Source organism: Scyliorhinus canicula, chromosome 2, assembly GCF_902713615.1.
Source record: "Scyliorhinus canicula chromosome 2, sScyCan1.1, whole genome shotgun sequence".
Lineage (NCBI taxonomy): Eukaryota > Metazoa > Chordata > Chondrichthyes > Carcharhiniformes > Scyliorhinidae > Scyliorhinus > Scyliorhinus canicula.
This window is the reverse complement of record NC_052147.1, coordinates 15839336-15858028: the sequence shown is the minus strand read 5'-3', so window position 1 is coordinate 15858028 and position 18693 is coordinate 15839336. Positions and strand designations below refer to the sequence as shown.

The 18693-nt window shown below is 49.8% G+C and overlaps 1 protein-coding gene across 1 annotated transcript; it reads right to left on the bottom strand.

The window, feature by feature from the left end:
• Positions 1–6422: 6422 nt before the first annotated feature.
• vrtn (vertebrae development associated) lies at positions 6423–14552 on the bottom strand. Its single transcript, XM_038821493.1, has 2 exons — positions 14389–14552; positions 6423–8495 (listed from the first exon to the last, which is right to left on the bottom strand). The coding sequence occupies exon 2, from the start codon at positions 8491–8493 to the stop codon at positions 6457–6459; it is 2037 nt and encodes a 678-aa protein (XP_038677421.1). The 5' UTR covers positions 8494–8495; positions 14389–14552; the 3' UTR covers positions 6423–6456.
• Between the last annotated feature and the right edge of the window lie 4141 nt (positions 14553–18693).

Sequence of the window (18693 nt, the reverse complement as noted above, 5' to 3'; positions counted from 1 at the left end):
AAATTTGCCTGAAGGGGGTCGGTGCAAGGGTTCTTCCGGCGGTGGCAACCATTTCAAGACTTCCTGGCGGAGCGTTAGATGCTGGTCAGCAACAGCAGCAGCGGGGGCCGGGGGGGGGGGGGGGGGGGGGGTGCGGGCGGGAGAGGGTTTGTTTGCTTTTCGTTATCGGGCGTGTATATTTGCTTTCATGTTAATTATTTCTGTTAATTTATTATTTGTGTACAGGGGGGGTTACTATTCTTATTTCTTTTTGTTCTTGTTGGTAAAAATTTGTGAAAACTTGAATAAAAATTATTTTAAAATAAAAAAAGGACAAAGACCCAGGAAAATGTAGACCTTACCGGCCAATCTCACTTCTGAATGTGGACACGAAGACCCATTGGCCAGTATCGGGGACATTATGGGGATTTTGGAGGAATTTGGCCCGTTCTCTGGGTTGATTATGGGAAGAGTGAGGTGTTCCCGATTGACAGTAGAGGGCAGGAGAGGAGGTTAGGGGAGCTGCTGTTCAAGGTGGTGGGGGCGAGCATTCGGTACTTGGCCATCCAGGTGACTGGGGGTTGGGCGTAACTGCACAAGGTGAACCTGACTCGGTTGGTGGAGCAAATGGCGGGGGGGCGGACCTTTAAGAGAAGGGATGTGCTGCTGCTGTTGCTGGCGGGCCGGGTGCAGACAGTGAAGATGACGGTGCTGCCCAGGTTCCTGTTTGTGTTCCAGTACCTCCCAATCTTCGTCCCAAAGTCATTTTTCAAGACGGTTAATGCGCTGATCTCTAGGTTTGTGTGGGCGGGGAAAACCCCACGGGTTAGCAGGGTTCTCCTGGAGCGAACATGATGAACTACTCCTGGGCGGCGAACATCGCCATGGTGAGGAAATGGGTCATGGGGGAGGGGTCGGATGGAGGCAGGCATCGTCCAGGGGAACGTGTTTGAGGGCTTTGACGTCAGCACCTCTGCCATACTCGCCGGCCAGGTACTCTGTGAGCCCAGTGGTGGTGTTGCCCTAAGGGTGTGGGAGGCAGTGGAGGCAGCATCTGGAACTAAAGGGTGACCTCGGTGTGGGCACCGATCTGCGACAAACACAGGTTTGCACCACAGAGGGAGTTGGATGTGAGGTTTCGGAGGTGACGGCGAGCAGGGACCGAGCGACTTGGGGCCTGTTCATAGGGGTAAGTTTGCGAGGTTGGAGGACCTGGAGGAAGGGGCCTCACGGTAGCATGGTGGTTAGCATCAATGCTTCACAGCTCCAGGGTCCCAGGTTCGATTCCTGGCTGGGTCACTGTCTGTGTGGAGTCTGCACGTCCTCCCCGTGTGTGCGTGGGTTTCCTCCGGGTGCTCCGGTTTCCTCCCACAGTCCAAAGATGTGCAGGTTAGGTGAATTGACTGTGCTAAATTGCCCGTAGTGTAAGGTTAATGGGGGGATTGTTGGGTTACGGGTATACGGGTTACGTGGGTTTAAGTGGGGTGATCATTGCTCGGCACAACATTGAGGGCCGAAGGGCCTGTTCTGTGCTGTACTGTTCTATGTTCTATGTTCTAAGAGTATGAGCTGCCCAGGAGGAACGGTTTTAGGTACCTGCAGGCCTGGGATTTCGTAAGGGAGAGGTGCCATCCTTTCCTGGGCTGCTACCCCTGGGGTATGAGGGACGAGATAGGCGAGGGGAAGGTGTCCGATGTCTATAGGAGTTGATGGACTGGGAGGGGGCCCTGGTGGGGGTCAAAAAGCGCAAGTGGGAGGGGGAACTGGGTGGGGAGAGAGATATAGGCAGAGGCTCTTTGCAGGGTGAATGCGTCCTCATTGTGTGTGAGGCTAAGCCTCATTCAGTTCAAAGTAGTCCATAAGGCACATATGACGGTGGCAAGGATGAGCAGCTTCTTTGAGGGGGTAGAGGATAGATGTGGGCAGTGCGCAGCGGGGTCCCACAAATCCACATGTTTTGGGCATGTCTGAAGCCGATGGGGTTCTGACAGGGGTTCAAGGATATAATGTGTGAGGTGCTAAGGGGTGCAGGTGGCCCCAAGTCCAGAGGTGTCGATATTCGGGGTGTCGGAAGACCCAAGTGTCAAGGGGGTGCGAGAGGCCGATGTCTTGGCCTTTGCCTCCCTGATAGCCCGGAGATGGATTTTGCTTGGGTGGAGGGTCTCGGAGCCGCCAAAAGCGGGGGTGTGGGGGAGTGACCTGGCCGAATTCCTGAGGCTGGAGAGGATCAAGTTTGTCTTGAAGGAGTCGGTGGATGGGATTGCTCGGAGGTGGAAGCCGTTCATTGACTTCTTTAGGGAGAATTGAGGGGTCAGCAGAGGGGATGGGGAATGAGGGGGTTAAAATGGGGGAGGCAGGCAGGATGAGAGAGGGGGTGGTATTAGGGGAGCGGGGGAGGAGTGGGTGCAGGTTGTTTATAATGTTGTTTCGTTGTTCTTTTGTTGGTCTATATAGAAATGCCTTGAATAAAATATTTTTTTTTAAAAAGGGGACGACTTTGAGAGCCCAGGCTTCAGCGCCTCCGCCGGTCTCGCAAAACAGATGCTCATCAAACCCGGTGGTAGTTTACACACTGAGGGTGTGGAGTCAGTGCCAGCAACAATTTGGGATGCAGGGTATGTCTGTGAAGGCTCCGATTTACAATAGCCATAGACGTGTCCCAGTAAGACTGGATGCGAGATTTAAGGAGTGGGACCGGGAAGTGGGGATTAAATGCTTTGAGGACCTGTTCGTGGGAAGGGAATTTGTGGACTTGACTGAGCTGGAGGAGGTTCACAAATTGCCTAACGTCAATGGGTTCAGATACCTCCAAGATTCTCCATTTTGCCGGGGCCCGGGGGGGGGGGGGGGGGGGGGGGTGGTTTCCCCGACGGCGTGGGGCTGCCCCACAATGGGAAACCCCATCGACCGGCCTAGCGGAGAATCCAGCCCCAGAACTTTCCTGAGAAAGGAGGTGGGTCGTTCCCAATGTTGCCGTCCCCGGGACTACAGGATCAGGTTCTTATTGGAAGATGAATTTGGGAATGGCAAGATCTCCGACATATATGCAAAACAGGCCACGGTTCAAAGGAGGGATTTGGCTAAAATGGGAGAAGGAATTTTGTGGGGGATGTGGTGCGAGGGGGGGGATTTGAAAAGAGGCTTTGTGCAGGATTAGCACGTCCTTGTCATGCGCCACACTGGGCCATATCCAATTCAAAGTTTTTTTTAAATAAATTTAGAGTACCCAATTAATTTTTTCCAATTAAGAGGCATTTTAGCGTGTTCAATCCACCTACCCTTCACATCTTTGGGTTGTGGGGGCGAAACCCACGCAGACACGGGGAGAATGTGCAAACTCCACATGAACGGTGACCTAGAGCCGGGTTCGAAACTGGGACCTCAGCGTCGTGAGACTGCAGTGCTACCCACTGCGCCACTGTGCTGCCCCCCCAATTCAAAGTTGTACACAGAGCGCATTTGATGATGGCCGGAATGAGTTGATTCTTCCCGGGAGCAGATGACCATTGTGCGCAGTGTGCTGGGTCCCCGGCAAACCATACCCACATGTTCTGGGCTTGTCCAGAGTTGGTGGGGTTCTGGAAGGGAGTCACCGATGTACTGCCAAGGGTATTGGGAATGGAAGTCACGCCGTCCCCGTGGGCAGCAATCTTCGGAGTGACTGATGATCCGGGTGCTCTGCTGGGCCGCCATTTAAAAATGGCGTCCCGATCTCCAAGGCTCCCCGAAGCAATCACTGACCCTGCGCCAGCCCAAATGCATTATGGGGAGGTCCCTGCCCCCTCCCCAGAACACCCACGCTGGGCACACCCCAGCCTGATCACACACAAAAAATGCCAGCTTGGCACCTTGACAATGCCAACCTGGCAGTGCCCATACCACCTGGGCACCTTGGCCATACCAGGCTGACGCCCAGGTGGCACTGCCAGTGTGCCAGGGCACCACTCTGCCCAAAGAGCATGCAGCTTGGGGGCCTTTGTTCTTTTTTGCTGGGCATTTACTTGCACCATCAGGCAGGATATACAGAAGTCTGAGAACACGCACGAACAGACTCAAAAACTGCTTCTTCCCACCAGACTCCTAAATGACCCTCTTGTGGACTGACCTCATTAACACTACACCCTGTATGTTTCAACTGATGCCGGCGCTTATGTAGTTACATTGTATATGTTGTGTTGCCCTATTATGTATTTTCTTTTATTCCATTTTCTTCCCATGTACTTAATGATTGGTTGAGCTGCTCGCAGAAAAATACTTTTCACTGTACCTCGGTACACGCGACAATAAACAAATCCAATCCAATCCATTTGTTGAACGTGGGGCCACATTTGTAATTCTACAGTCCTCTGTCGCCACCCGTTTCTGAGCAGGATTGGAAAATTATACCACAGGTTTCCATAATTTCCTCCTTTACTTCATTGCTATTCTCTGGTGCACCTCATCCGGTCCTGATGACATATGAGCTAACGAGAGAGGATTGATGAGGGTAGTGTGGTTGATGTGGTACAGATGGACTTTCAAAAGGGATTTGATAAAGTGGCAGATAATAGGCTTGTCAGCAAAGTTAGATCCCATGGAATAAAAGGGAAAGTGGCAGAATGTACACAAAAACAGTTGAGTCACAGGAAATAGAGAATAGTTATTGAGACAGTTATTTGTCAGACTGCAGGAAGGAATGCAATGAGGTTCCCCAGGGACCCCCTAGTTTTTTCGATCTATGTTAATGACCTGGACTAACGTGTGCAGGGCACAATTTCCAAATTTGAAGATGACACAAAACTTGGAAGAATTGTGAACTGTGCGGAGGATGGTGATAGTCTTCAAAAGGACATAGACGGGCTGGTGGAATGGACAGATGCATGGTGGGGAGATCTGAATATTCATGGGTAGATCAAAGACAGGATTACAAAATAAAGAGTATAATTCTGAAGGGGCGCAGGAGCAGAAGCTTCTGAGGATATCTGTGCACAAACCCCCACTGAGGGTGCAGCACAGGTTGAGAAATCGGTTCATAAAATATATGTGTTCCTTGGCTTTATAAACAGGGACATAGGAGTACAAAAGCAAGGAAGTTATGATAAAAGTGTAATAAAACATTGTTTCAACTGGAATATTGTGGCCAGTTCTGGGCACCACATTTTAGGATGGATTTGAAGGGCAGCAGGGTGGCACAGGAGCAGCACGGTGGCACAGTGGTTCGCACAGTTGCTTCACAGCTCCAGGGTCCCAGGTTCGATTCCCGGCTTGGGTCACTGTCTGTGCGGAGTTTGCACGTTCTCTCTCTGGTGAATGGAACATCATAATTCACACTATGTCTTTGTAAGCGCATTAGCGTTATCCGACCACTAGGGGGAGTAGCTCTGGGAATGCTCAGGAGCTTGTACAGGGCTCCACCCGTGGCTCCGCCCACGACTCCTCCCCCTAGTGCTGCTGTATAAATACCCTTGTCCAGAGTCAGCCTGCAGTTCACTGAGAGTTCATCAACGGGTAACAGGCTGGCTCTGTAGTAAGTCGATTAAAGCCTATATTCATATCGGAAACACTTGTCTGGTGAATTGATGGTTCCATCAACCCCCGGTGTGTGTGTGGGTTTCCTCTGGGTGCTCCCGTTTCCTCCCACAGTCCAAAGACGTGCAGGTTAGGTGGATTGGCCATGCTAAATTGCCCGTAGTGTCCAAAAAAGGTGAGGTGAAGTTACGGGGATAGGGCAGAGGTGTGAGTTTAGGTAGGGTGCACTTTCCAAGGGCCAGTGCAGACTCGTTGGGCTGAATGGCCTCCTTCTGCACTGTAAATTCTATGATCTATGACAAGGCATTAGAGAGGGCGCAGAGAGGTGAGTCTAAAACCAGAGGACACAGTCTCAGAACCAGGGGAAGGACTGAGGTGAGAGCAAATTCCTTCACTCACGAGGGGGGTGAATCTTTGGCATTCTCTGCCCCAGAGAGGCTCAGTCATTGAGTAGGTTCAAGACTCAGATCGGCAGGTTTCTAACCATTATAGACACCAGGGGATACAGAGATAGTGCAGGCCAATAGTGTTGATCAGCCATGATGGCACTGAATGGCAGAGGGGGTTTGATGGGCCGAATGGACTACTCCTGCTCCTATTTATGTTCTCATGTTCTACCAGTGAGGTTCCTGTACAAACCGCCAGCCCATCGATGGTTAATCATGTCAGTGTACATCGTCAACGCTTAACCGCATGTAATTCCAAAATAATCCTGTGTCACTTAAAATAAAATCTGTGAAGGAAATAATTGGAAATGCAGTGAAAATATCTTATTTGTGAGAATTCAAGCAGTTCAAGCACACCGAATCTTGGGACTTTGATTAAAACATTTTTTTTTTAAAGATTCACAGTGAACTGTACACAAATGTGAAGGGACATCTCACTGACATCACTGGCCAATTGTGTGGCTGATTGTTCATCTCGATAGGCAGCTTGGGACTGACTTTTGGATCTGTCTCTTTTTTTATTTCAGCAGTCCAGAAGCATCATGCCGTTGGTCAGAGCCCTCTTCCACATGTAATACGTCGAACGGGGCGTCAGGGGGAAGTAACTGCTGAACTCTCGGAACGTTGGAAAGTTCTTCGACACATAACGACGTTGGAGGAAAAGCTTGGCCTTGGCTTTGGAGGACACTCTGTGTAAAGTGTCTCCAACCAGCGGCCGCGTGATCAGCTCCCTGGGGGTTGTACAGTCCAATGATGTCACACCACTGAGGCTCCAGGGTGCCCTGTCCAATTGCGGCTCTGCCCATTGCACACTGTCTTTGGGTTTGACCGGGACCTCCTCTTGCCGGAGCTTCCTCACCTTCACCCTCGGCCTCGTGGGCCCAGCTGAACCTTTCCATCGCAGGAAGGTTGAGGTGGGGATGGACGGGTACCTCACGCGGAAGGTGGACAAGGGAATCTGCCATTTCTGTGCTCGCCTCTTGGCTTCCTCTCGTTTCACCTTCTGCAAGTAGGAGATGGGGCAGGTGGTCTTGCCGCGGAGGAAGCCATCTGGGCCCCACGAGCTATTTCTTGTCCTGCCACTGGGTGCAAGCTGGCCGGCTGCATCAGGGGCGGTATCGGGCGCACCAACCTCAGGATTAGCCGCCGCCGCGTTGCTGAAACCAGAGGAAGCCGTGTGGGCTTTCAGCCCCGCCCTGTTCATTGCCTCTCTCCTCCAGTTGTAGTAGCTGGATCGGGAAATCCAGGGGTAAGTTTTCCTGAAGCTTTTGTAGGGTGGGCACATGTTGAGGAGGACACATTCCATGAGGAAGTCTTTGGCATGTTGCTTTGAAGGTGACCGCTGCCCATTGAAAGGCTTGAGCCCGCCACTGCCACCGGCCACTTTAGAAAGGTCTGGGCCGCGGTTCTCGGTGCCCCCCGACAGCGGGGACCAGCTGTCACATCTCAGTGGCCCACTCAGGTCGAACTCCTGCTCCCCTGCGGGTTGGTGCACAGCCGCCCCACTGCCCGCCATCAGCATCTCGTGTTTCCAGGCGTAGTACGTGGACCGGGAGATCTCGGGGAAGCGGCTTCGAAACTGTTGTAAGGGCAGAAAGTTGCCGACAGCGAAGGATTCCTGCAGGAAGTGCTTGGCCTCGTATCGCGTGGCTGCTTTCCGTCGGTGCTCATGGGACTGTTTCTTCCAGCGATAGAAAGTACTCTTGGTGATGCTGTACTTCTCTCGGAGCACCGAGTAGGAGATGTCCGGGTCCGTGTTCAGGAGTTCCAGGGTCTTCAGGGGCAGGAGGGACTCGGCTCCATCTAACCCTTGGCATCGGAGGTCTTGGACAGGAACAACGGGCGCAAAATACTGGGGCTTGAAGATGGCCTGGGATAACTGCTCCCCAGCCCACATGATGTGCAGAGTCTGCAGATCCATGACTGGCGAGCGGGTTCTGGGGCGAATCAGGCGGTTGAAATACGGACGGATCTTCAGATTGCTCATGGGATAAATGGAGTAGACGTTACTCTGTAACACCGAAGCCAGGGCGTAGACATGCCACATGTTGGTGAAGGTGCCCGGGAAGCAGGTCGCCTTGACGTCCGCATCAAAGATGGCTTCCAGGATGTCCATGGGCAGGTTAATCTTCTCGGCCGACTCCTCGGTGCACAGGGAGTATCTGGCGGCCTGCAGCATGACCTTGGAGTCAATCATGCCCTTCAGGTAGTACTGCTTGTGGAGGAGCATCTCCACCATCGTCCTCAGCTGCAGCTCCATGCTGAGGCTAGAGTCCCCCATCAGCAGCATGCTGGCTGCCTCAAACAGATGGTTCCCTTCACCCTTGCAGACCACCGGGACCATGCCCGCCGGAGCATCTTCGGGGTAGAGAGCTCGGGCCTTGGCATCCACTTCAGTTTCTGCGGAGAAGGTTCTCCTGGAGACCAGGGGTACGGGCAGGCTTGACAGCAGCTTATCCACATTAACTGTCACGGCTCGGAGGAAGTCAAACTCTGCACATTCAGTGGCTTCCTGCAGTTTACAGCGTAGAGCTTCTATTAACTCAGTCCTTTGAGGCATTCCTGTGGCGGGGGGGGGGGGGTGGTGGGATGGTGAGGGTGGGGAAATAAAACATTATTAATTCGCCATACATGAAATTGAGACTAACATATCCGCTTAAAGTTGTGAGATTCACTATAATGGTGTTTGTCACAGGCTTCACACCAATCACTGAAGTCCCGTGCGACCTGTTCAGCCATTCCCTGTATCAACCAACTTCTGCCACCAGGGGCGGGATCCCATGCCCATGGAAGATCCTCATGGAATGGATCCCACATCCAATCATACTGACCTGCCTGTGTCTGTCAAATTTACAGTCCTACCAATGGAACTAGCAACTCTATTTAAAACATGTGCAGGTTAGGTGGATTGGCCATGATAAACTGCCCTTAGTGTCCAAAATTGCCCTTCGTGTTGGGTGGGGTTACTGGGTTATGGGGATAGGGTGGAGGTGTGGGCTTGGCTAGGGTGCTCTTTCCAAGAGCCGGTGCAAGACTCAATGGGCCAAATGGCCACCTTCTGCACTGCAAATTCTATGAATCTATGAGTCACTGCGCCGTATACATTGACGATTTGGTGATGTGCACCCAGAAGTGGGAAGGGCGTCTACACTGCCAAGAGATGTCCTTTCGTGTCCACAAAGTTAGCGGGGTCAGGGTGGAGGTGTGGGCTTACTTCGGATGCTCTTTCCAAGGGCTGGTGCAGACTCTGAATGGCCTCCTTCTGCACTGTAAATTCTCTGATCTATGAACCCAAAAGCAGGCAGCTGGTGGGTGCCCATCTTTACGTTTACCTTGATGTAAATTTATTGTAACGTGTATATTCCTCAATTTTACTTTATAGATTATTTCATTTTTGAATGTAGGCATTTAGGATTGTGCAAGTAAACTTGTGTTTTTTTCTGCTGAGGACCCTTAAATTACAGCATTTATTTTATATTGAGACATTTATTTTACCTTGGAAGTTATTGCAGCTTGAGATGCCCATCTACGGTACTGCATTTCAATTTGTACGTTGTCTTTTTATCCAGGTGAGAAATGTCACTATCTATGGATTGGTAGCCCCAGAACAACACTGTTACAGATACTGGAAGTTCTGACAGAGATTTATCGATCTGGGACGTAGGCTGAAATATTCCAGCCCTTCCCGGTGGCAGGTCCAGCTACACCCCCTCCCCGGGGGGGCGCATTCACAGGTGGCAGAGGGTACGGGGCATGCAAAGCCCCATAGACATGGGCGGGACTGGAAGACTCCCCCGCCCTATCAGCCAATGGTGGGATCGCCTGACAAAGTGGGGCTGGGGGGTCATTATCATTGCGCTCTCATAGAGGATCGCTACATTGCCCAGATCACCCATATGGGGTGATGTTAACCCAGGGCTAAACATTACCAGGGACACCGGGTATAACCTCACTGCTCTCCATTTGAAATACTGTCATGGGATCTTTCACGTCCAAACTGAGATGGGAAGGGGGAAGGGGGGGGGGGGGGGGGGGGGAGGGTGGTGCTTGCATACAGGGCCTTGGCTAACATCTCGCCTGAAAGGTGCAACCTCCCTTCAGTGCAGCATTCCCTCAGTACAGTACTACATTGGGAGGGTCAGCCTCTGATGCTGAACTTGAGCCTCCAACCTTCTAACTCAGACATGGGGGGAATTCAGGGAGAATTCAGAATGTCCAATTCACCTCACAGCACGTCTTTTGGGACTTGTGGGAGGAAACCGAAGCACCCAGAGGAAACCCACGCAGACACAGGTAGAACGTGCAGACTCCGCACAGACAGTGACCCAAGCCAGGAATCGATCCCGTGACTCAGGTGCTGTGAAGCAACAGTGCTAAAGTTGCATTAGAGTTCTGTAGTTAGAGATATCGTATAGTTTAATTTAATAAATACCTTGTGACTTGTTTGAATCTTATTTAGGTAGTGTAAATAAATCAGCTTTGTTAATTTACTTAGCTTGATGTTCTTTGTTCAACACTACCTTCTCAAGACATCCTGATTTACAAAACAGAGAACATCACATTTAAGTTGACAAAAACTGGCATCATTAGTGGGGTTGAAATGGCCGCAAAGAGAAAAAAATCTAAGATAAAAACCGAATGGGCTGTTCCATTTACATTCCTCCCAAATCAAGCTGTCTGCCCTGTGTCTCATTCACAATGTGAAATTCACCAAAAAAAAACCAAAATAAGGTAATCTCGGGGTGTGGGCCAACTGATCAGAAAGCCCATCACCTCTGCCAAAAAATATATCTGTCTTATTGTACAATACTGTTCCAATTTGAGTAACAGCCTTGCAGCCCTTTCATTTTATTAGGGTTGCTGATTCCTGTGTTCAGTTGAGATCCCATCTTGACCTCTCAGGTGATTCCACAGTAGCCAACACTCCCAACCTGGATCTGATCTATTCCAGGCTTTCACACCCCCAATTTTAAAAAAAATCCCAGCCTGTAGGCATTTACAGATAAGATCAGACACCACAGAGCTATTCCTCTGCAGAGTGCTCATTCAAGTTCCTTTTGTATTAGTGTTCAGTAGCACGGCCAATATACAGATCCTGTGTGGCCAGTGGCAGTTTAGAAACATTTGACAGATTAATTTGGACAGGATAACACTGAAGAGAGAAAAAAAAAGGAACTTCTCGCTGTCCGATGTTATGAAGATCAGAGATTTGGGATCAGGTATAGATGCTTGACAGTGAGAACACTAATGTAAAGTGAATTGTCACGTTCAGGTGCGATGGGAAGAGAAAACATTTCTTCCTCACCCATATATGGATTTAAAGCTGTCTAAAAATATTAAATTAGTGGGCAACACGGTGGCGCAGTGGTAACACTGCAGTCTCACGGCGCCGAGGTCCCAGGTTCGATCCCGGCTCTGGGTCACTGTCCGTGCGGAGTTTGCACATTCTCCCCGTGTTTGCGTGGGTTTCGCCCCCACAACCCAAAGATGTGCAGGGTAGGTGGAGTGGCTACGCTAAATTGCCCTTTAATTGGAAAAAATGAATTGGGTACTCTAAATTTATTTTAAAATATATTAAATTGGTTAGACTGGTTGTTGACGCTGGTCAGCATGTTCCCTTTTTAATCGCTGCAGTTGGAGCAGTAGCCCCAACCCAGACTAATGGGGCGAGAGATTTCACCCCCATTTTGTGAAAGGTTCCTCTGATAAAACCAAAAGCATGCATAAATTATCTTCCAAACTCACTCAAATCCCAATAACACTAATTCAGGCCGTGACAACTCCTTGTTTAGTCAAAATGCACTGTTTATTGCACATTTCTGCCATCTAGAAATGGGACATTAGAAAGTTGCAGTCCTGTTCACTTACATCTGTTTGGCCCTGAAATAATTGATCAGTAGACTCTGTGCCCTTCTACATTATAAGAGTGACAGTACTTCATGGTAGATCCAGCTGATGTACAGCTATGATGCCCCTACAGTCAAATAGCATACCAACACTGAGGCAAAATTGTGCACTCAATATGCTGACTCATCCAGATCTCTGCCACCCACATGCTGCTCCATAAGCCCCGATCGCCATCACCCTGTGCCTATGCCGAATCCCACTGGCTGATCAGTGGCTCCAAAACAGCAAAATACCCAAAGTGTTTCATAGGAAAATAATTGGACAGAAAATGAAAGGCGAATTAACACCAGTGACCAAGAGCTTGGTCAGAGGAATCGGTTTCAAGGAGCATCATGAATTTAGAGGACCCAATTCATTTTTTCCAATTAAGGGGGCAATTTAGCGGGTTCAATCCTTGCACATCTTTGGATTGTGGGGGGTGAAACCCACGCAGACACGGGGAGAATGTACAAACTCCACACGGACAGTGACCCAGAGCCGGGCTCGAACCTGGGACCTCGGCGCCGTGAGGCAGCAGTGCTGAGAGATGTGGGGTTGGAATTTCAGAGGTAGGGCTGACCACCAGCAGTGAGGCAATGAGAGTAGGGGATGTGCAAATGGCAAGAGGACTGTAAGAGGATAGGGAAGCATAAAGAGAGTTGAACACTTGGATGAGAATTTTAAAATAATGTGGGTTAATGAGCACACTCTTGTAAAATATCTTGTCCTCTGTAGCGTCGTCCGTCCCGTCCCATTCCTAACGCACACAATCCTCGTCACAGAATAGAATCTGCAGGAGGCCATTTGGCCCATCGGGTCTGCACTGGCCCTCTGAAAGAGCACCCTACCAAGGTCCAATCACCCGCCCTATCCCTGTAACCCTATCTAATCTTTGGACATTAAGGGGAAATTTAGCATGACCACTCCACCTAATCTGCACATTTTTGGACTGTGGTGCTGTAGTATTTTCACTGGACTAGTAATCCAGAGACCCAGAATACTGCGCTGGGGTCCCAGGTTCAAATCCCGTCACTGCAGATGGTGAAATTTGAATTCAATAAAAATCTTGAATTAAATGTCTCATAATAAGCATGAAACCATCTTAATTGGTGTAAAAGCCCATCTGGTTCACTAATGTCCTTTAGGGAAGAAAATCTGCCGTCCTTGCCTGGTCTGACCTATATGTGACTCCAGACCCACAGTAAAGTGGTTGGCCCTTAACTACCCCTCAAGGGCAATTAGGGATGGGGCAATAAATGCTGGCACAGCCACATCCCATAAATGAATAGAATAACAAAAGAGAAAATGCTGGAAAATCTCAGCAAGTCTGGCAGCATCTGTAGGGAGCGAAAAGAGCTAACGAATACACAAGAGCTAGTGAATAAAATAAAACTCAATAAAAATAAAACTGGAGGAAACCCACGCAGACACGGGGAGAAGATGCAAACTCCAGTCGCCCGAGGTTGGAATGGAACCCAGGTCTCTGGCGCTGTGAGGCAGCAGTGCTAACCATTGTGCCACCTGTGATGTCCCACATTGGAGTTTCTCCAAGGAACTTCCTCCCTGAACCTTACTTAATATCTCTCCCCCCCCCCCCCCATTTCAGAAATAACCTCAGCCACCTCCCTTCTGCCCCCTCGTCCTTGTCCAGGAGCCTCCCAAATTCCCCTTCTCCTCTGCGGGTGCGAGATTGGAGATGTTAAAGTTAAGGTGTTATGAGGTATGTAGACTCGGACAGTTTCTAGTTTGATATTGCCGTGAGAGAAGCTAATGTAACATCTGAGAATTCATGTTTCCAACTCGAGATGGCGAAGTTTTTAGAATGAAGTTTAAGAGAAATAGATTTTTTTAAACACACAGAAACTCGACAACAATATAAAAGCCAAACATTGTGGGGTTGCTGGCTATCTGAAAGAACTCGACATTGTTGATGCGGGCTGGGATTAGCGGCACGGTTCTCCCATTCTCCAGGAGTTTCGGAAACTTAACAACAGTTAAAAAGAGGACAGCAAAAGTAACTGCGGCCGCACTCCACAATGTCCTCAGTCTTTGAAATCCCACATTTGCAACAAATGATGAATTTTGAGTTCAAAGAGGAGCTGGCTGGACATTTTTAGACCATTGCAATGCATTTTTTTTAAAATCAAACAAGGGAACCTGTGCAGGAGTTGATTATTTTTTTTAAAGGCTGGGGTTTGCAGAGTGGGATGACCAGCCCTGGTGTGGATAAGAAGAAAATGCTACAATTGGGTGGGTGGAATATCTCCCCTCTCCCCGGACACATGCACCGAGTTCATCCCAATGCAAATTTCAAACACTTCCCTCAAGTTAAAACATTCCAGAGACACAAATGCATCTCTTCTGGAGATTCCGCAAAACAAGGGGAGCGAACATAATGATTTTTTTTTAAAAGACCAATTGTAAACGGTTGGCAGGGCAGTGTTTACCAAACACTCCACACTTCACCCCTTTGTTTAGTCACAATGTTTAAATTCTCCCCAACACCAACATTTTAGGGTTGGTTGTTTGTGGGGGGGGGGGGAGAAAATCAGTAAATAGTTATACTCACCACATCAATTTAAAGCGGGTTGGGTTCTGAATCACTTTTGTCTCTCTCTCTCTCTCTCTGCTGCTTGTCTGTAAGTTTGTAACTCAGGCCAGTACCAAATTGAGACTGAAGTGAAGTTTCCCAATTCTGGAGCCTGCCAGACTGAGGAGGGAATGAGAAAGAGATCAGAGCGGTGTCAAACCCCACCCCCACGAGGAAATAGTCAATCTGACCCCCCCCCCCCCCCCCCCCACTCCCTGGGATGAAAGGAGTCGTCAGTCTGAAGATAGATCAATTCCAATGGTAGGTGATAATGAGGATTGTCCTTGATGCAGTCAGGGATTATACCATTATGTGCTTTTCATTCGCCTGGGGAGGGGGCTAGAGATTCTGAAACTGCTGGTACCAAGACTATAGAAGCTCCAAAACCCAATTAGACAAAAATAGGGGAGGGGGGGGGGGGCTTGGGATAGGCACTGCCAGCCGCACCTGGCACACCCTGCCCGGGTGGCATACCGTGCTGAGTTACCGCTGGACTGGTAAGGCCCATCAGCCTGCCCGGGGCCTGTGCTAATCACACAGGGCTGCACATGGGCTCGGCTGCATGAGGAACACCACCCCTTCACCCAACCGCCTGCCTGCCATTGGGACAGATGCTACTGCAGCTGCGCCAATGTCACAAGCAACTGTGCATGCATGTTCACAGTGTTCTCCTGTACACTTGCCCCAGTGATGTCCTCAGCTAAGCCCCCCCCCCCCCCCCCCGGGAGCAGAGCATATCTGCAATCTTGCCCTCTGGGGGGGGGGGGGGGCTAGCATGCAAACCTTGCATTATTCCTGGCCAAACTGCAGCCCATCTGACCCCCAATGGCCCGCCAGATGTTGATTCCAACTCTGTACTAGTTTCTAAGGTGAGTGCTGTACCCGTATCTGAGCTGCTGGCTCCGGGTGTCAGATCAAATGATTATATTTTTCCCATCAGTAGTGTGATGTAGTTGTCTGTCTTCCCTCTGAGGCTGCTGTGGCTGGGTAGGTTGCTGCTCTTCTTGGGGTGCATGAAAGCAGAAAATCCGAAGGGAAGGATTGGGGGGGGGGGGGGGGGGGGGGGGGGCGAGGGGAAAGGGACGGGGAAAGCAAGAGGTTCACAGTCGCACCATCTGCAGCTTGAACCTCACACCAGATAGCTGGATGAGAGTGAGGTGGGATTCGAGCGGAAACCTGAGGCAGGAACATACCATCATCCTCGACATTCTTGGTGATGCTTGCTGCCACGGGCTGTGATACAGGCAGAGAACCAGCTGTAGGGCTCAGAGATACAGAAACCTTGCCCACGCCGGTTCTACTTTGCTCCTTTCCACTGTGTGCCATCTTGTCCCGCAAGAATGCCCGTGAGTGTGGGGAGTGAGGCTGCCCAAGTTGATTAACTGGAGGTGTGGAGCAAGAGGTGGGTATGAGGCACCGCTGGAGTATAACAGTGACATAGAGTGGCTGTGTGTTTGGCCTGTGCCAAGGTGCTGGCGGGTGAGCTTTGGGCTGTGGTGGGCGAGAGGTTGGGGACAGGAGATACCTTTGAAGGTGAAATCACTGACCTTGACCACCCATGTGAGGTCATTCTCCAGCTCTGCTGTCGGCTCCTTGGTACCAGCCTCCTTCACTGATCTCCTTGGCCACATGCTCCCATTCCCTTTGGAAGGGGTAAACTGATGATGGCCCCCATAGACACTCTCCTCCCATTCATCCTTGGGATGTGGGCGTTACTGGCTGAGCCAACATTTATTGCTTGTCCCTAAATTGCCCTTGAACGGAGTGTTTTTTTAAAATAAATTTAGCGTGCCCAATTCAATTTTTCCAATTCAGGGGCAATTTAGTGTGGCCAATCCACCGACCCTGCACATTTCTGGGTTGTGGAGGCGAAACCCACGCAAACACGGGCAGAATGTGCAAACTCCACACAGACAGTGACCCAGAGCCAGGATCAAACCTGGGACTTCGGCGCCGTGTTGCCCTCTGAGTGTTTTGCTAGACCAGTTCAGAGGGCAGTTCAGAGTCGGCCACATTGCTGTGGGTCTGGAGTCACGTGTAAGCCAGACCAGGTAAGGACGGCAGATTTCCCTCCCTAAAGGACATTAGTGAATCAGATGTTTTTTTACAACAATAGACAATGGTTTCATGGATCTTAAATGATCTTTTAATTCAAAATTTTTATTGAATTCAAATTTCACCGCCTGCCATGGTGGGGTTTAAACCCAGAATATTACCCTGGATCCCTAGATGATTAGTGACAATCAGCTCCCTGAAAAGCATGTCTACTCACCCATGCCTGTGAACCTGGTTGCCCTCTACACTGATTGACCATTCTCATAGTCTCCAACTGCAGGACGAAGCAACAGTGTCCTTTAAAACGCCCTTTGCAATTGCACTTTAAGAGGGACAGATTACATTTAAGAGCTTTTAGAATTGTAAGTGATACAAAATTAAATTTCTGTTCATAAAGATTTCAGCACAGACTGAAAGCATTCAGGTTTTGGTACATGTGCTGCATCCTAATCCCCGTCGCTACAACCGACACTAATACCATTTCTCTGCTCTACCAATCCTTTCTTTCACATTTATTCTCCAAACATTTATCAAGCATTCTCTTAATTGTTGATCAACTTAGTTTCAATAAGACTTTGTGATAATGGCTGCCAGTTTCTAACAGTCTATCTCACCTCAAAGTCTTAATGCATCACATCTAAACCTAAAATTTTATTTTTGTGAATTTTTGCCAAAAGTTATATTTACCACTTATTTTGATATAAAGCTGCAGGTTCCAAAACTCTCCATATACACTTCCAGGTGAGCTGTTACTGCTCGTATATACCTCCAGGTCAGCTGTTACTGCCCATATACACCTCCAGATGAACTTTTACTGTTCCAGGTGTGCTCTTACTGCCCATATACACCTCCAGGTGTGCTATTAATGACCATATACACCTACAGGTGAGCTATTACTGCCCATATACACCCCCAGATGAGCTGTTACTGCTCGTATATACCTCCAGGTCAGCTGTTACTGCCCATATACACCTCCAGGTGAACTTTTACTGTTCCAGGTGTGCTCTTACTGCCCATATACACATCCAGGTGTGCTATTAATGACCATATACACCTACAGGTGAGCTGTTACTGGCCCTATACACTTCCAGGTGAGCTGCTACTGACCTCATAAGCCTTCAGGTGAGCTGTTACAGCCCCTACACACCTCCAGATGAGCTGTTATTGCCCCTATACACCTCCAGGTATGCTGTTACCGCCCCTATACCCCTCCAGATGAGCTTTTACAGCCCCTATACACCGCCAGGTGAGCTGTTACTGCCCATACACACCTTCAGGTGAGTGGGTACTGCCCCTATAAACCCCCAAGTGAAGTTTTACTGTTCCAGATTTGCTCTTACTGCCCATATACACCTTCAGGTGAGCTCTTACTGCCTATATACACCTCCAGGTGAGCTGTTACTGCCCATATACACCTGCAGGTGAGCTGGTACTGCCCATATACACCTCCAGGTGAGCTGGTACTGCCCATATACACTGACAGGTGAGCTGGTACTGCCCATATACAGCTCCAGGTGAGCTGGTACTGCCCATATACACTGACAGGTGAGCTGGTACTGCCCATATACACTGACAGGTGAGCTGGTACTGCCCATATACACCTCCAGGTGAGCTGGTACTGCCCATATACACCTCCAGGTGAGCTGGTACTGCCCATATACAGCTCCAGGTGAACTGTTACTGCCCATATACACCCCCAGGTGTGCTGTTACTGTCCATATACATCTCCAGGTGAACTGTTACTGCCCATATACACCTCCAGGTGAGCTGGTACTGCCCCTATACACCTCCAGGTGAACTGTTACTGCCCATATACAGCTCCAGGTGAGCTGGTACTGCCCATATACACCTCCAGGTGAGCTGGTACTGCCCATATACAGCTCCAGGTGAGCTGGTACTGCCCATATACACCTCCAGGTGAGCTGGTACTGCCCATATACAGCTCATTATGGGCCTCACGGTAGCATGGTGGTTAGCATCAATGCTTCACAGCTCCAGGGTCCCAGGTTCGATTCCCGGCTGGGTCACTGTCTGTGTGGAGTCTGCACGTCCTCCCCGTGTGTGCGTGGGTTTCCTCCGGGTGCTCCGGTTTCCTCCCACAGTCCAAAGATGTGCGGGTTAGGTGGATTGGCCATGCTAAATTGCCCGTAGTGTAAGGTTAATGGGGGGATTGTTGGGTTACGGGTATACAGGTTACGTGGGTTTAAGTAGGGTGATCATTGCTCGGCA